Source organism: Castor canadensis, chromosome 1 (assembly GCF_047511655.1).
Source record: "Castor canadensis chromosome 1, mCasCan1.hap1v2, whole genome shotgun sequence".
NCBI classification, from domain to species: Eukaryota; Metazoa; Chordata; class Mammalia; order Rodentia; family Castoridae; genus Castor; species Castor canadensis.
In genome coordinates, this window is record NC_133386.1 from 140709173 (window position 1) to 140723316 (window position 14144).

A 14144-nucleotide genomic window follows, 5' to 3' on the forward strand; every position below is an offset into this window, starting at 1 on the left:
TTTGGTGTTGGACATCCCTCTTCATTGCTATGTATACCTGCTCTGAGTAGCTCAATCCTAAAACACAACCCTAAGACATAGAAGAAGAAGGATCAAACACAACAATGATCCTTCTTGTGGGTACCATACAGGTGTGTGATGGGATGAAAGGATTAATAGATAAGAATACAAACAAAGATGTTGCAATGTCACCATTCTTCTCCAAGTTCACTGGGTCTTATATTGTTTTCACGCTTAATTTAGCCTTTCAGAATGTCTTAAATCAAATAATCCATATCTGTTAGAAGAAAAAGAGTTCATGGACAGGAGGTAGTGGCTCATGGCTGTAATTCTAGCTACTTGGGAGGCTGGAATTAGGAAGGTTGTTTCTAGGCTAGCCAGGGCAGAAAATTCAGGAGACCCCACATCAATAATACCTGGGTACAGTGGAGAATGCCTGTCATCCCAAGGTACATGGGAGACTGAGATCAGGAAGAGTGAGGTTCTAGTACAGCCCAGGCCAGCAGAAAAAAAAAAGCAAGCCCACAATCTGATTTTGTTCTTGTATTAGGGATTGCAGAGGGAAGAGTGGTTTTTCACTTTGGGACCTTAGCATATCATTACAAGATTTTTAAGAGGCTGATTCCTGCTCTGCCACTATTTAGAAATAGAAACATTCCTGGTAGGTAAACAAGTCCCATGTCAGCAAAAGATATGGATGCTATAATTAAACAGCATATCAATTTAGCAGAGGTATTACTCTGCTAATTTACACACGCCTAGAGTTTTGTAGTCCAGGTTGGTCCAGGCAAAACACAATAATTATTCCAAAAATAACAAGAGCAAAAGCAAAAAAAGGCTGGGGGCATAGCTTAAGTGGTAAAACACCTGCCTATCAAATATGAGGTCCTGAATTCAACCCCCAGTATTGCCAAAAGAATGAGAGAGAGAAGGGGTGGGCGGGGGGGAGAGCAAGAGAGAGAGAAAAGACTTGGAAAACAAAAATTTTTTAAAATTTAAATTCCTGAGCATATTATGAGGCTCAGTTGCTTCAGAAAAGCTCCGAGTCAGTCCCACATTATCATGCCCTTCATTTTGTGAAAATATGCCTTCTCAAAACCAAATGGTGCCAAAAAAGCAAGGTAAAAATTATTGTAATTCTTCTAAGCCAGAAAGGGCATATATGCTTAATTTAAGTGATATAGTGAAAATTTTAGACTTTGTTGACAGGTGGCATGTCTTTAGTACAAGTTAACAGCATTCAGGGAAAAATGAATCAAGCATCCACAATAAAGTACTGAACTCTATGCATTCTGAGCATTTGCACTTTTTCTTCAAGTGCAGTCTCCTGGGAACCACATCACAGATACCTTGGTATCTTGGTCTACTGTACACCCATTAGATAAAAGAATAGTTAACGTGTTAAATAATCTGATGCAAATCAATTAAGGTTTATCCCAACCTGTACCTTAAGCAGAAATTTCTTCCTGGCATCTCCATGAGAATGGTTGCCCTGAAACCTCTGTGTTTCATTCAGTTGGTGTTCCCTAAATTACAGGGACCCATTCCTGATTGAATTACATAGTGTACTATTTTCTTGCTATGGCTACCCCCAAAACAGAAAAGCCTACTCTTCTCACATTATGTGAAGATATGGTCCCTTCCCATCACACAAAGCAACATGTGCTCTTTAGTGCCTCACACCCACAGTAAACCTTCAATGTTTAGATTTTAAGAAAGAATGACCAAGCACCTGCACACCCATGTTTATTGCAGCACTATTCACAACAGCCAAGATATGGAAACAGCCAAGATGCCCCACCACTGACGAATGGATTAAGAAAATGTGGTATTTATGCAAAATGGAATTTTATGCAGCCATGAAGAAGAATGAAATGTTATCATTCGCAGGTAAATGGATGGAATTGGGGAACATCATTCTGAGTGAGGTTAGTCTGGCCCAAAAGACCAAAAATCGTATGTTCTCCCTCATATGCGGACATTAGATCAAGGGCAAACACAACAAAGGGATTGGACTTTGATCACATGATAAAGCGAGAGCACACAAGGGAGATATGAGGATAGGTAAGACACCTCAAAAACTAGATGGCATTTGTTGCCCTCAACGCAGAGGAACTAAAGCAGATACTTTAAACCAACTGAGGCCAATAGGAGAAGGGGACCAGGAACTAGAGAAAAGGTTAGTTCAAGAAGAATTAACTTAGAAGGTAATACACATGCACAGGAAATCAATGGGAGTCAACTCCCTGTATAGCTATCCTTATCTCAACTAGCAAAAACCCTTGGTCCAAAAGGTTAGATCAAAAAGAATTAACCTAGAAGGTAACACCCACGCACAGGAAATCAATGTGAGTCAATGCCCTGTATAGCTATCCTTATCTCAACCAGCAAAAACCCTTGTTCCTTCCTATTATTGCTTATACTCTCTCTACAACAAAATTAGAAATAAGGGCAAAATAGTTTCTGCTGGGTAGTGAGGGGGTTGGGGGGGAGAGAGAGGGGGCAGAAGGATAAGGGAGGGGGTGGGGGAAGGGGGGAGGAATGACCCAAACATTGTATGCACATATGAATAAAATAAAAATTAAAAAAAAAAGAAAGAATGACCAAAAGTATACTATTTCCTAGGGGGAATTTCAAACCAAGGATTTGCCCATGTCCTTTTTCAGGACGCAACCATTTTACCCTTTAGTTATCCCCTCAAAGTTCACTTATTGCATTCCCCAGGTCCTTTGTTAGTAAAGCAAGGTTAGGCAAAGCTGGACCCTTCCTTCTAGGACTGGTCGTGCCAAGTTGGAGATGTCACCCTGGGCATTCCAGGGAGCACTATGAGCACTTTACCTTCAGCATAACTACTGCATTTACCTTCTACTGGTTTGGACCACTTTTGAAAGTCACAATGAAAGAAGCTATGCATCAAAATAATTCTTGAAAGAGGTATAATTCAGTACCATCTAATTTTTACTACCCCTCTGATGCAGAAAAAAGTTACTTCTGTTTTGATCCTAGGCATTTGAATGAATGCTCTCTCACTTAACTACTTAAATATTTAACACACACACACACAGAGTACTACACTGATCTACAAGGGTAAACCACACAAATAAAAGCCTTGGCTTCCTTAAGTTCCTAGAAGGGAAGTACAAGCATCCCTTGATGCTTGAATACATGAACTTCAATCTTCTTACCTGGTCTTAAAGATCAGATGATAGTAGAGCTTGGAGCATGGGTCAAGTGAGGCCCTGAGTTCAAACCCTGTGCTGTCAAAAAACTAGATGATATGAAAATGGCACTATTTAACCTTGTAATTCTTCTAACATAAAATTGCAGCACTCAAATCTGCTAATAAATTGTAAACAAACCCCAAATAGTATATTACATTTGAGTCCATTTAACTCCTTAATGTATTCTGAGTTTGAATGAATTTCAATGAATGAATCCTTTGTCTAGGAATCTTCCAAGATTTGTCCTAATAAGATCATAGTAAAGTAGGAACACTGATTTACCCTCCATTCTCTTCTGCCAAGTGTCTGAAAGTGCTTCCTAATGATGTATTTCTTAACTCTATTTCCCAACGAGCCCCCACACAAAGACTCATGGTCCTTGTGATGTGAGTCAGCTCATCCCTTTGCCAGGAGCAGGTCTTTGAATTATCAGCTCATTCCCCTCCAAGTAGCTGATAGAAATGTCTCTCCTTCTACTACTAATTCTCAAGAAGCAACCTGGAGGCATGGTGGACACAATGAGTTTATTTTTCTACTTTGGCTTGTTTTATCTCCTTCTTATGTAAACAGTGAATAAAATTTGAATAGGACAATTTTTAATATTCCTTATTACAGCCAATTAGAAACCACTTTGCATCTGTGCATACCTAACCTAGAATCTATGTTGTTCCCACTTTTAAGCTAACAATCACCCTTCAAGCATAAACTTCACCAGAGGTTGTGTTATATGGGACTATGGGGCCTGCATGCAATTTGCCCCCCACAGTAGGTAGACCAATAATTTTTTGTGGGACTGGGGTTTGAACTCAAGGCTTCATGAAAGAGCCAATAATTTTTATGCACTTGACTTGAAGTTTGTTTTTAGTCATGATTACTACTACAACATACTTTTATGACTTGCATTGAATTACCTTTGTAAGTGTTCCTTGACACAATAATCATTCTAAGGATAATAGTTCTGTATGTAGTCTTGGTTCCCTTTCATTATAATATATAACTTCCAAACTGGTTTTCTATGTATAGTACTATTCTTTCTTTTCATATGTCCCTTACCTACAGATTCAGACAAGAGAAAGGCAAGAAAATATTATGTAGTTACAAGAACTGTAAATAGTCCCTTGGTGACATCAAAAGATCCAGATTTTACACTTTTTTCTTTTTCTTTATTTTTTACCCTGAGGTTACAGTTCCCATTCAAATCCAGAAACAAACACATATTACCAAATGCACAATATACTACTATGTGCCAATGGCATGGGCACCTTCCTGCCTAAAGGATGCTTACACAGTCAGGTGCCTCAGGATAGCCCTGCCACTTATTCTCATGGGGTGCAGTGCTCCTTTCACTGGGGCCCTGCTTTCTTACACTAGTGGTTCAGTGACAGGTTTTGGCCTAGTAGCAAGAGAATAGGCAGAAGAATTTCTGGATTCTAGGCTTGATTCAAGGGGCCACTTATCAGTGGCAGGGTCCTCTCTGTCCTATGTGCAAGGCTAAATTCCAAGGGTTCTGGTTAGGATGGTGGTTCTCCTAGTCTTCCCTATCCAGAGAGCAGATGATCAGAGGAGCAGTGTTGTTAGTGCCAATGCTATAGCAAGGACTAAAATAGGGCAGGAGGCGCCCAGGGAAGGGACAGTGGGGGAAAGTGAAAATGTGGGAACCATCATCAGTCACGTTGTAGAAGGAAATTATCATGAGCCTCAAAATCTAGGAAGATTCCCACTGGGCGTGGAGGGACTGGCAAGGACAGGAGTGGGTATTCATCAGCGCCTGCGCGGTACTCAGTTCCCTTCCTCAGCCTTATCACCCAGAATCCATAGTAGGGGGATAAATAGACCACTTCCTTCCGGTCTATGTTTTCCTTACACACTCCCAGACCCCATTCAGTCCTGTCTCCCACCTCTACTTCCCAGTAGTGCCGGCCTGAGGAGATGCACTGGCTACCCAGAATGATATTATAGCGGTAAAAATCTCTCGGGATTGTCAGGCAGTTTCTGCTGAGTGTCTCCATAGTGCACGCATTTTCTGTCCTCTGACACAATGAGGCGGGAGTAAGCTGTATCTGGATCCAGACGCACATCGGCTAGTGAAAAACGGGGGGGACTGGGGAAGACTGTGTGATAAATTCAGCCACAGATTCCTCAGTGATGTGTAAGTGGTACTAGATGAGACATCCATAGGGCAGTGAGCCATTTTATTTCTATGAGAGGAGTCCCTCCCTCTGCCCATCACAATCTCTTCCACCATCTATTACCTGCATAGGTCATCAAGATCGCTCTTAGCCCCAGCACGCGACAATCTGTCTTCAGCTCCAGGGAGATTGGTTCTGGCCGCTGCAGGCTCCAAGACTTGCTCCTAATAGGTGAGTTTTGGGTTCACAAGTCCTGACTCTGCCTCATGGGACTGACTTTAGTACAGGGAAGAGGGGGTTAGTCAGAGACAGTCAGTGAGGTGCCCCTGCCCAGTAAAGCAGAGATGTGATGACTGGCTCAGCCTCAAATTCTATGACACAGAGATGAGAACATCTGCATTCCCATACTGTGGGTATAGCTGAGTGTGCATCTGATTCTGGGAGAGGAACTGGTGAGCTAAGGAGCAAGGCTGCTATTCAGAGGTGGAAACCTTAAGGCAATCTTTTTCCTCTTTGGGCCATATATTTTATAATCTTTACTTGAAACTCTTAGAAACATCTAAAATGATCTTAAGTACAAAGAAGAGAAAGGAAAGATCAACAAACCCTCTTTAGCCAATATAATGTAAGAGGGAGGAAAGTGTAAATCAGCACCTGCTTTCTGTAGGGACCAGATCTATACTTTCCCCACCTCTGGCTCTGGCCAGGCCCTTCTATCCTCTGTAGGGCTGCCTAGAGGCTCCAAGGATGGGAACATACCTGTTTAAGACTTCCTGAATACCCTAGAAGGAGAGAAAAATGCAGCACCATGAGTACATGCTGTTCCTTAGAGTGACCAGACACAGAACTCTGGAGGGGTTTCTCAAAGTGAAGGGAGATAAGACACAAGGCTGGAGAGAAGCTGTGCAGGGACCGAGGGGGAGAAGCTTGGGAGAGGGCAGTAGAGCAGAATCAGCTGGACTGGCTGACTTCAAGCTCTATCTCAAGACTCCCAGAATGGAAGGAAGGGTCTGGAATGATGCCAAACTACCTGAGTACCTGCAGTTCTCCTGCCCCCTGGCTGCGTGGATGACCAGGCCCATGTCAGTCCCATAGGCCAGGTCATCCATGCAGTCACAGGTAGAACAGCAGGTATCAGTTGGGGGCATACATCAACTGGCAGGCAGAGTACTGACTGGCCCCACAGAACACTAGCTAATTCTTTCTCCTAGAATCTCAAGTGAGTTTATCTTCAACTCTCACTCAGGCTTCCCAGGAAAAGCTGCTACTCACCTGCAGCATCCAGCGGGCAGGTTTCTGAGACCTTTCCTCCAGCTCTGCAATCATCTTCCACAGAACTTGGCTCTGCTGGATGTGCTTATCATGACTCAACTCGAGTTTACGTGCAGTCTCCCCCTCCTCTTGCTCTAGGCTGGCCAGAGCTGTGGCTGCCTCTACTTCCAGCTGCTGACCTGGTGGCTGGTTTTTCTCTAGTAATTTCTTATATTTCTCAAATTCCCATATGATATTCTGCTTTTGGATTTCCACCTGCATCTATGGAGACAAGATTGGGATTAGCACAGACATTTTTACTGTAAGGATCATTCAGAATTAAGGACACCAGCATGTGCATATACATGTATTTTGGAATGTTTTGATACAACCATATACTAGGTGCTGTAGAGGCAAAGATAAGGGATATTCTTTTTCCTAGCTTTCTGCTCCCATAGCTCTAGGGCATGATTCTGGGTCTCTGTTATGGGTTAAGTATTCTCTTATCTGAAATACTTGGGACCAGATGCATTTTGGATTTGGAACTTTTCTGGATTTTGGAATATCCATATATGTAAAGGGATATTTTGGGAATGGGACCCAAGTCTAAACACAAAGGTTAATGTTCCACATATATATTTTATAATATATCCTGATAGTATTTTTAACATGTTTGTATTTTGAGTGCAAACTTTCATGTGAAGACAGGTGTAGAATTTTCTACTTGCAGTATCAGGTTGGTTAAAAAATTTTGGGATCTTGGATTTCAGATTTGTAAATTATCAACACTCAAACTTTACCATTCTTACTGATTCCAACAGGATGCAGGGCATTACCTTGGTACAAGCTCTAGATTATTTTCCATTTGCAGAATAATAACCAGATGGGTTATACTTACAGTTACTTTAGTAACTTAACTATACTGTTAGATATTTTTTTCTTGATGGTGTTATGTATATTCAACATAATGTTTTAGATTGCTTTGGTGTTACCTTCTCTTGATCAAATGTTCTGGTAGTTTCACAGCTGTTGGCTTCAAATGTATTTAAGAGGTGATTTTACTCTAACTGAGGAAGTGAAACAGAAACTATACTTTACTAGCATTCTACAAGTCACACTACCACGAGATAATGTGCATGTGATGCATGTACTTTTCCTTCCTTATATATGAGGACATTAGGTCAGAGGTTATTGCTATATCACAATCAAGAAGCTGAAATGGAATTCTGTGGCTTAAGGTAAAGGGGCAATTGGCATTAGAACTCCAGGATCTCTGACTCCAACCCCCACATTCTGCCTCACAGTGATGAGGAAACTTTCAGCACCAGCTCCAGGACAACACAGAGACAATATAAACTCCTTTCCCAGATGGCCACCTGCCTTCCAGTTGGCAGTTCGTTTCCTCTCACTAATTTCTAGCTTCCAGGCTTCCTTTTGTTCTTTTCTCAGATGTTCCAGAGCCTCACGGAGTTTCCACTGCAAGAGATAGTAAAAATCTCATGAGGTTACCCCCTGGTATCCCAGACTGCTAACAAGGCTTCCTAACATTGGTAGATGATGGGAAAACCACTATCCCTCAGTCAAGAGGCAGAATAAATGCTGGGAGAAGAGGGAACCAAAGAGGGAACAGATTCTGCCCAGAAGACATCCTGGGTAGGTATTGAGCTAAGAATCACTCTAACTCCCATGGCTATTAAGTGCCTGTAAAGTAGAAGAAAGACCCAGCCTTTCTATAAAAAGAAAGTATCTTGGACTTTCCTGTCATGCTTATTTTTATTATTTGACTATTCCCTACGGTCTTCCAGAACCTTGCTATTAAAAGTGTGGCCTGGCTAACTTCACTTAAGATGATGTTCCCCTGTTCCATCCTTTTACCTACAAATGACAAAATTTTATTCTTCTTTAGGGTGGAATAAAAGTCCATTGTATATGAAGACCACATTTTCTTAATTCATTCATGAGTAGTGGGGTGTCTTGGGCTGTTTCCATAGCTTAACTATTGTGAATAATGCTTTAATAAACATGGATGTGCAGGTGAACACCATATTAAGTGAAGTTAGCCAGGCTCAAAAAATCAAAGGCCACTGTTTTCTCTCACATGTGGAATATAGACCCGATACAAATATAAGCAGTATTATATGAAAAACAAGTTATGTTAAGGGGAGGTCACATATGAGAGAGGGAAGGTTAAAGAAAGAGGTTAAGAAGGTGAATATGGTTGATGTACTCCCTATACAAAAATGAATATAGAATTTTTAAACCTGTTGAAATCACTATGAGAAGGTGACTAAGGTAGAAAGGAGAAAAATAGAGGGAATGAACCAATTCAGGTTATAATACTTATATATATGGAAATGTCACAATGAAACACACTGTATAGCTATCTTAAACAAACAAAAATGCCTATTTTTGTTTTAACAAAAACAGAGAACAGGAAGGCAAAACAGGTCCTGTCTGGGTGCACGGGTTGTCAGTGGGAGGGGGAAGTATATAAAGAAAGGGGGTCAGAAGGTGAATGTGGTGGAAATATTCTGTACATATGTATAAAAATGGAAAATGAGACCTGTTGAAACTATTCCAGGAATGGGGGAAAGGGATAAAGGAGAATGATGGAGGGCTAAATTCAACTATGATACATTGTAAGAAATTTTGAAAATGTCATAATGTAACCCTAGTACAACAATAAAAATAAAGTATTAAAAAAAAAAGTGAGGGCTATTATCAGCAGCATTGGCAGGGTCTAGGAACTTGTTAGAAATACAGGATCTTGGGCCTCACCCCAGACCTACCAAATGAGAATCTGAATTTTAGCAAGATCCCTGTTGTAGTACATACATACATTAAAGGGAAGAAGCACTGTCCTAGAACAGCAATGCTGCTGGAAAGCATAATGTATTTTAACAGCACTTTTAATTCTGTTCACAGTAACCATTTTGTTAAAGACTTATCAAGTGCCAACACGCACTAATACTTACCACACTTTGATGTTCCCACTTTACAGATAAGGAAACTAAGAGTTAGAGAGCAACTTACTCAAAGTCATTCACCTAGTAATGCTTGGACTGGGATTTAACTCAGCTCTTAACCCCTATGTTACAATGTTAAACTACCCCTCTGTTCCAATGTTATAAAAATAAAATGCATATACACTTTTAATGTTTTAGAAATTTATCCTATGTAGGAAAAAAAACTTAATTCAGGGTGTTTGTCCTACATTCTTACCTCCTAATCTCATTTCCAAGAAAAAGAATTAAGAACAGAACAGGATCACTTATCACAAAATCTCTGGGATAATGTTGCTGACAAAAGTATGTCAGTTTGAACATCTGAGAAAGAGCTAGGAGAGGCCTAGAGACTGGAAGCTGACAAGGGTGTCTATGAAAAAGGAATAGCTGGTGTAACAGAGATGACTTGTTCCAAAGGAAAAAAGGGAAGAGGAGAAGAACCCTAAGAGCAGGAACCAAGTCCTAGCCTTTCATCTTCCTTTAACTAACTTAACCTAGGTTCATACCTGAGAACAGATACTGTGCTCATTAACGCATGTTTAGTGCTTAAGCACACCTGCCACTTGGGAACTCAATCCTAAGTAACTCACCCATAGTCCTTTTCACCTCTAAAATCAGTTACCATAATCTCAAATTTCTAGGCCTCAGTTTTGTTTGTAAAATGAAGGAGGTAAAGTGACTTACCCAATATCAAGTGACTATGTGTGGCAGTTAGAAGTTTGCAGATCCTGACAGATATAGCCTTGACTGCTAAATAACAGTCTCATACTCAAAGTCATCTACATATCTTTAATGAAAACAAAACTAGTCTCCTTCAAATTCTCAACACTGAAATTACCTTTTTGTTACTCATTTTGAGATTTGGGATGGGTGTGGAGGAAATGGGAGAGAAGGAAATCATAGAAGGCCATGAATACCAGAAAAGGTGTGGTTCAGTGTATTAGATCCCAGGGATCTTAGGACCAAGGAAATCAGCTCCCAGTCTCTGGGCCATAAGCTACAGATGGCTGAGTGAGAGGCAGAGGAGGCTGGACTGTCCAAGCCCTATCTCCCACCTTATACTTCCAGGCGACATTCTCCATGGGCACAACACTATGGGCCTCGTGGCTCTGGGGACTGGCTGCAAGCATTACACATCATCAAGCCATCCTCTTTGCAGAACATGTTTAGCTGCTCCCTGTGGAGTTCGCACACATCACCCTTCAGCCCCACTTCTGGACATGTCCTTAGCAGATGGACTTTTTCTACAACACTGGCCAACTGCCAATTAGGCCGCAGGTTCCTTGGCTGCACAGGAGCCCGACAGAGGGGACAAGTGTAACTCCAGTTTTGGGATCCTCCTGGGATCTCCCAGAGTCCGGAGACACAGCTGTGACAGAAGGTGTGGCCACAGTCCATGCTCACGGGTTCCCTCAGGAAGTTCATGCAGATGGGACAGGTCACTTCTTCCACAATGGCTTCCACTAAAGCCACAGGATCCATGCTTCCTTCTCACATGTGAATAAAACTGAAAGAGGTACTGAAGGCTTCAAAGAACAAAAGAAAAATAATTAAAAAGTAAAAGAAGAATGAGAGCAATAAAAATGACAATTAGTGATTGATAAAAACCCATCATCTTGGATCCTTTATTAAGTTGATTTAATAAGCATTTTCAACTGGAGTTCTGACTGCCATATCACTCACACCACTGAAAGGATGTGGGGATGCCTAAGTGAGTGGATTTTGGGAGTTCTCAGTTTTCATTCATTTGATCAACTCTGTTTCTCCTCTGGGTTTGCTCTACCAGACCATTCCCAATCCAATTATGCTCTATAAATCAGCATATGAAATGTGGTGTTTCAGTATCCAGAGTAAGTCCATAAATACCTCCAACCTCACTTAACAGAGTACATTTACATGTACACTTTAATAAGCTTCAATATGCGAACAGGCCGATGTCAGAAGCCCAGGTAAAATGTAAAAGAAACAGCAGTTCTTTTTTTGTGTCCTGTAATCCCCTGTTCACTCCTCCAATACTAACATACTTACCATTCACCAACATGCCAAGATTCTCTTCTCAGCCTTTAGTAATATATAAGAAGCAGTTATGAAATAATACTCTTGGAAGATAAAGATCAAAATCATTTGATGATAATCAAACCCACACTGATGTCACCATTCCAGAAGAAAAATTTTTTTGCTAGGGCCCCACAGAGGTATGTAGAATGAATGTTTAATACCAGGCTTTTAGCTCAGTTGGAAATATTTATTCACTCACTTTGAAAGTTTGTTAGTACACAGAGTCTGTACAGAGAAGGGTCATACTGATTTTAGTCACTTCTGTCTCCTCAGCATCTAAACAGCGACTGCCATGCAGATACTGTTGAATAAATATTTGTCTAGTGAATAAACCTTTAGACATAAGAGACAGTTTCTAAACCTAAAGTGCATTTATAATGTTAGGTAAGTGAGAGTATAAATCAATAATAATAGCAAACATTCCTTGGGAACTTACACTATGTACTAGGCACTATTCTGTTCACTTTATACAACTTTTGATAGAAACCAGTACTGTTTATGTCATAATTCTTGACAGAAACCATTGCTGTTCTCATTTTTACAGATCTTGTTCCACTACTTTAATTTGGGCAAAAAACCTGTCGAGCTTCAAGGTGTAACACAAATTCAAGAAAACAGAGGGAACTCGCAATGATTTGGATTGTCTAGTAGGGCTTCCTGGAGGAAGCAGGGTAGTAAATTCTGCTGTGCTTTAGTACAGGCCATTGGCAGGTTATGCCTTCTCACTGTCCTTCCTCCTTCTGCTTCCCTCCTTCCAGTATCACTACAAAATTGTGGAATCCAGTATCCTAAAACCATTTAGTAGTTTTGCTAAACTACTATCTCAAAAGCCTATCCTGACTCCTCACAGGAGTTCTCTAGGAAGCACTCTCCTCTCTGTTTCTTTTCTTGTGGTGATGAAAATATCAAACCAGGGCCTCACACATACTAGGCAAGTGCTCTACCACTGATCCCTCTCTTCCCTCTTGAAACAGCACTTGAGCCCACCAAGTAAAAGGATAAACTTCACATTGCTATTCATTGCACCTTATTTGGGTTCTAGCTGAAAATGATGGCTGAATAATCCTACCCTAATATCATTTGATAAGCATTTGTTTACTTCCCAGAGACATTTTCTATTTTGTTCACTACTATTTCCCCAGGGCCAAGAACAGTTCCTCAACATTTGTAAAATACACGAGAATTAAATGTATTTGAGGTCCCGCTGATAGTAGGCTGGGAGTGTATAAAGTGTTAGTATCTTCACGTAAGGCAGTGAGTGTGGGGGAGCACCAAAAGCATTCCCTAAAGCTGACAGAACATTAAATAGAAACTGGCATATATTACTTATACAAAGACCAACAGAAGAATCGAAACAGCAGTTGAAAGTTGAGAAGGTAGTAGCACTGGAAAGTGAGGAAAAGAAATACGAAAATGATAAATCAAGAAATGCAATGGAAGCGTATCATTTTGATTTAGAGCCATAAAAATATCTAAACATAGAAAAATTAAGTGGTGGTCTCTGCAAAGATCTGGGGACGCACAGCAGTCATAACACTGGAATGTGAACTCAGGGCGTTGAGTTTGCTAGGCAGGCGCTCTACCACTTGGGCTGCGACCCCAGCCTCATTTTGCTGTGGCTGTTTTTGCTCTGGCGGCCTGGACAGTGATCCTCCCACATAGCTGGGATTACAGACGTGACACACCCCGTACGGCCAAGGCTTTTTTATTATACATGATCACTTGGACAAAACTTGAATAATCAGCCATTTCGAGGCTCTGACTGTGCCTTCCGCAGGCGGGGAGTCTGGCTGGGAAGACTTGCGAGGGGAGAGGGAGGAGCCTGGGAACCACGGGAAACACCGCGTGGAGGAGTGGGGGTGGGGGGGTGACCTCCTGGTCTCGGGGCGCTGCAGGTCGGGGTCGGGGGTCGCAGCGGTCTGCGGGGCCGCGGAAGGCGAACTTCTGGAGAGACGCGGCTCTCCACCCACCCCCTTCTCGGAAACCGAAAGTGGGGATGTCGGCTCCCGAGGTTCCAGCACAGTGCCAGCGCAGCACTTACCAGCCAGCCTGGCGCCACGGCCCGGGAACCAGAACCCAGTGACCAGCGCCGGCACAGTCCGCAGCTGCTCAGCGGCCCTCCTTGGGGGCCCAGGCCCCGCCCACGTTGCCGGAGCCAATGAGCGACAGGCAGGGTCCACTCGCAGGTGCTGCCCGGCTGGTGACGTTTTTGTCAGGAGCAGCCAATCGTAGACAGGGGCAGGACAACGCTAGCCTATCGGAGATGGGGACGGCAGCTCTGGCGGCTTATTCCGCTTTTTGGGTCCGCTTTCCCGGTGAGAGCGCTTAAATTGTGCAGGGGCCCAGGAACCGGTTCCAGGATCCCTCAAAAGAGGTTCTCCAACGAGCACACTCAGGCTCAGCATTAAATGAGGCCCGTTGTTGTCCGTTCATTTGCTAATTTGCCTATGAGCTCAGCTAGATTGGTTCTGTGACTCAAC

The 14144-nt window shown here is 42.1% G+C and overlaps 1 protein-coding gene across 1 annotated transcript; it reads right to left on the reverse strand.

Moving 5' to 3' along the window:
- Positions 1-2507: 2507 nt before the first annotated feature.
- Positions 2508-13774, reverse strand: LOC109699179 (E3 ubiquitin-protein ligase TRIM68-like). Its single transcript, XM_074084499.1, is given in 9 exon segments — positions 2508-4908; positions 4910-5188; positions 5190-5302; positions 5474-5574; positions 6110-6132; positions 6623-6883; positions 7982-8077; positions 10662-10712; positions 10714-13774. Coding segments are annotated over 9 exon segments (1458 nt in total). The 5' UTR covers positions 11089-13774; the 3' UTR covers positions 2508-4749.
- Between the last annotated feature and the right edge of the window lie 370 nt (positions 13775-14144).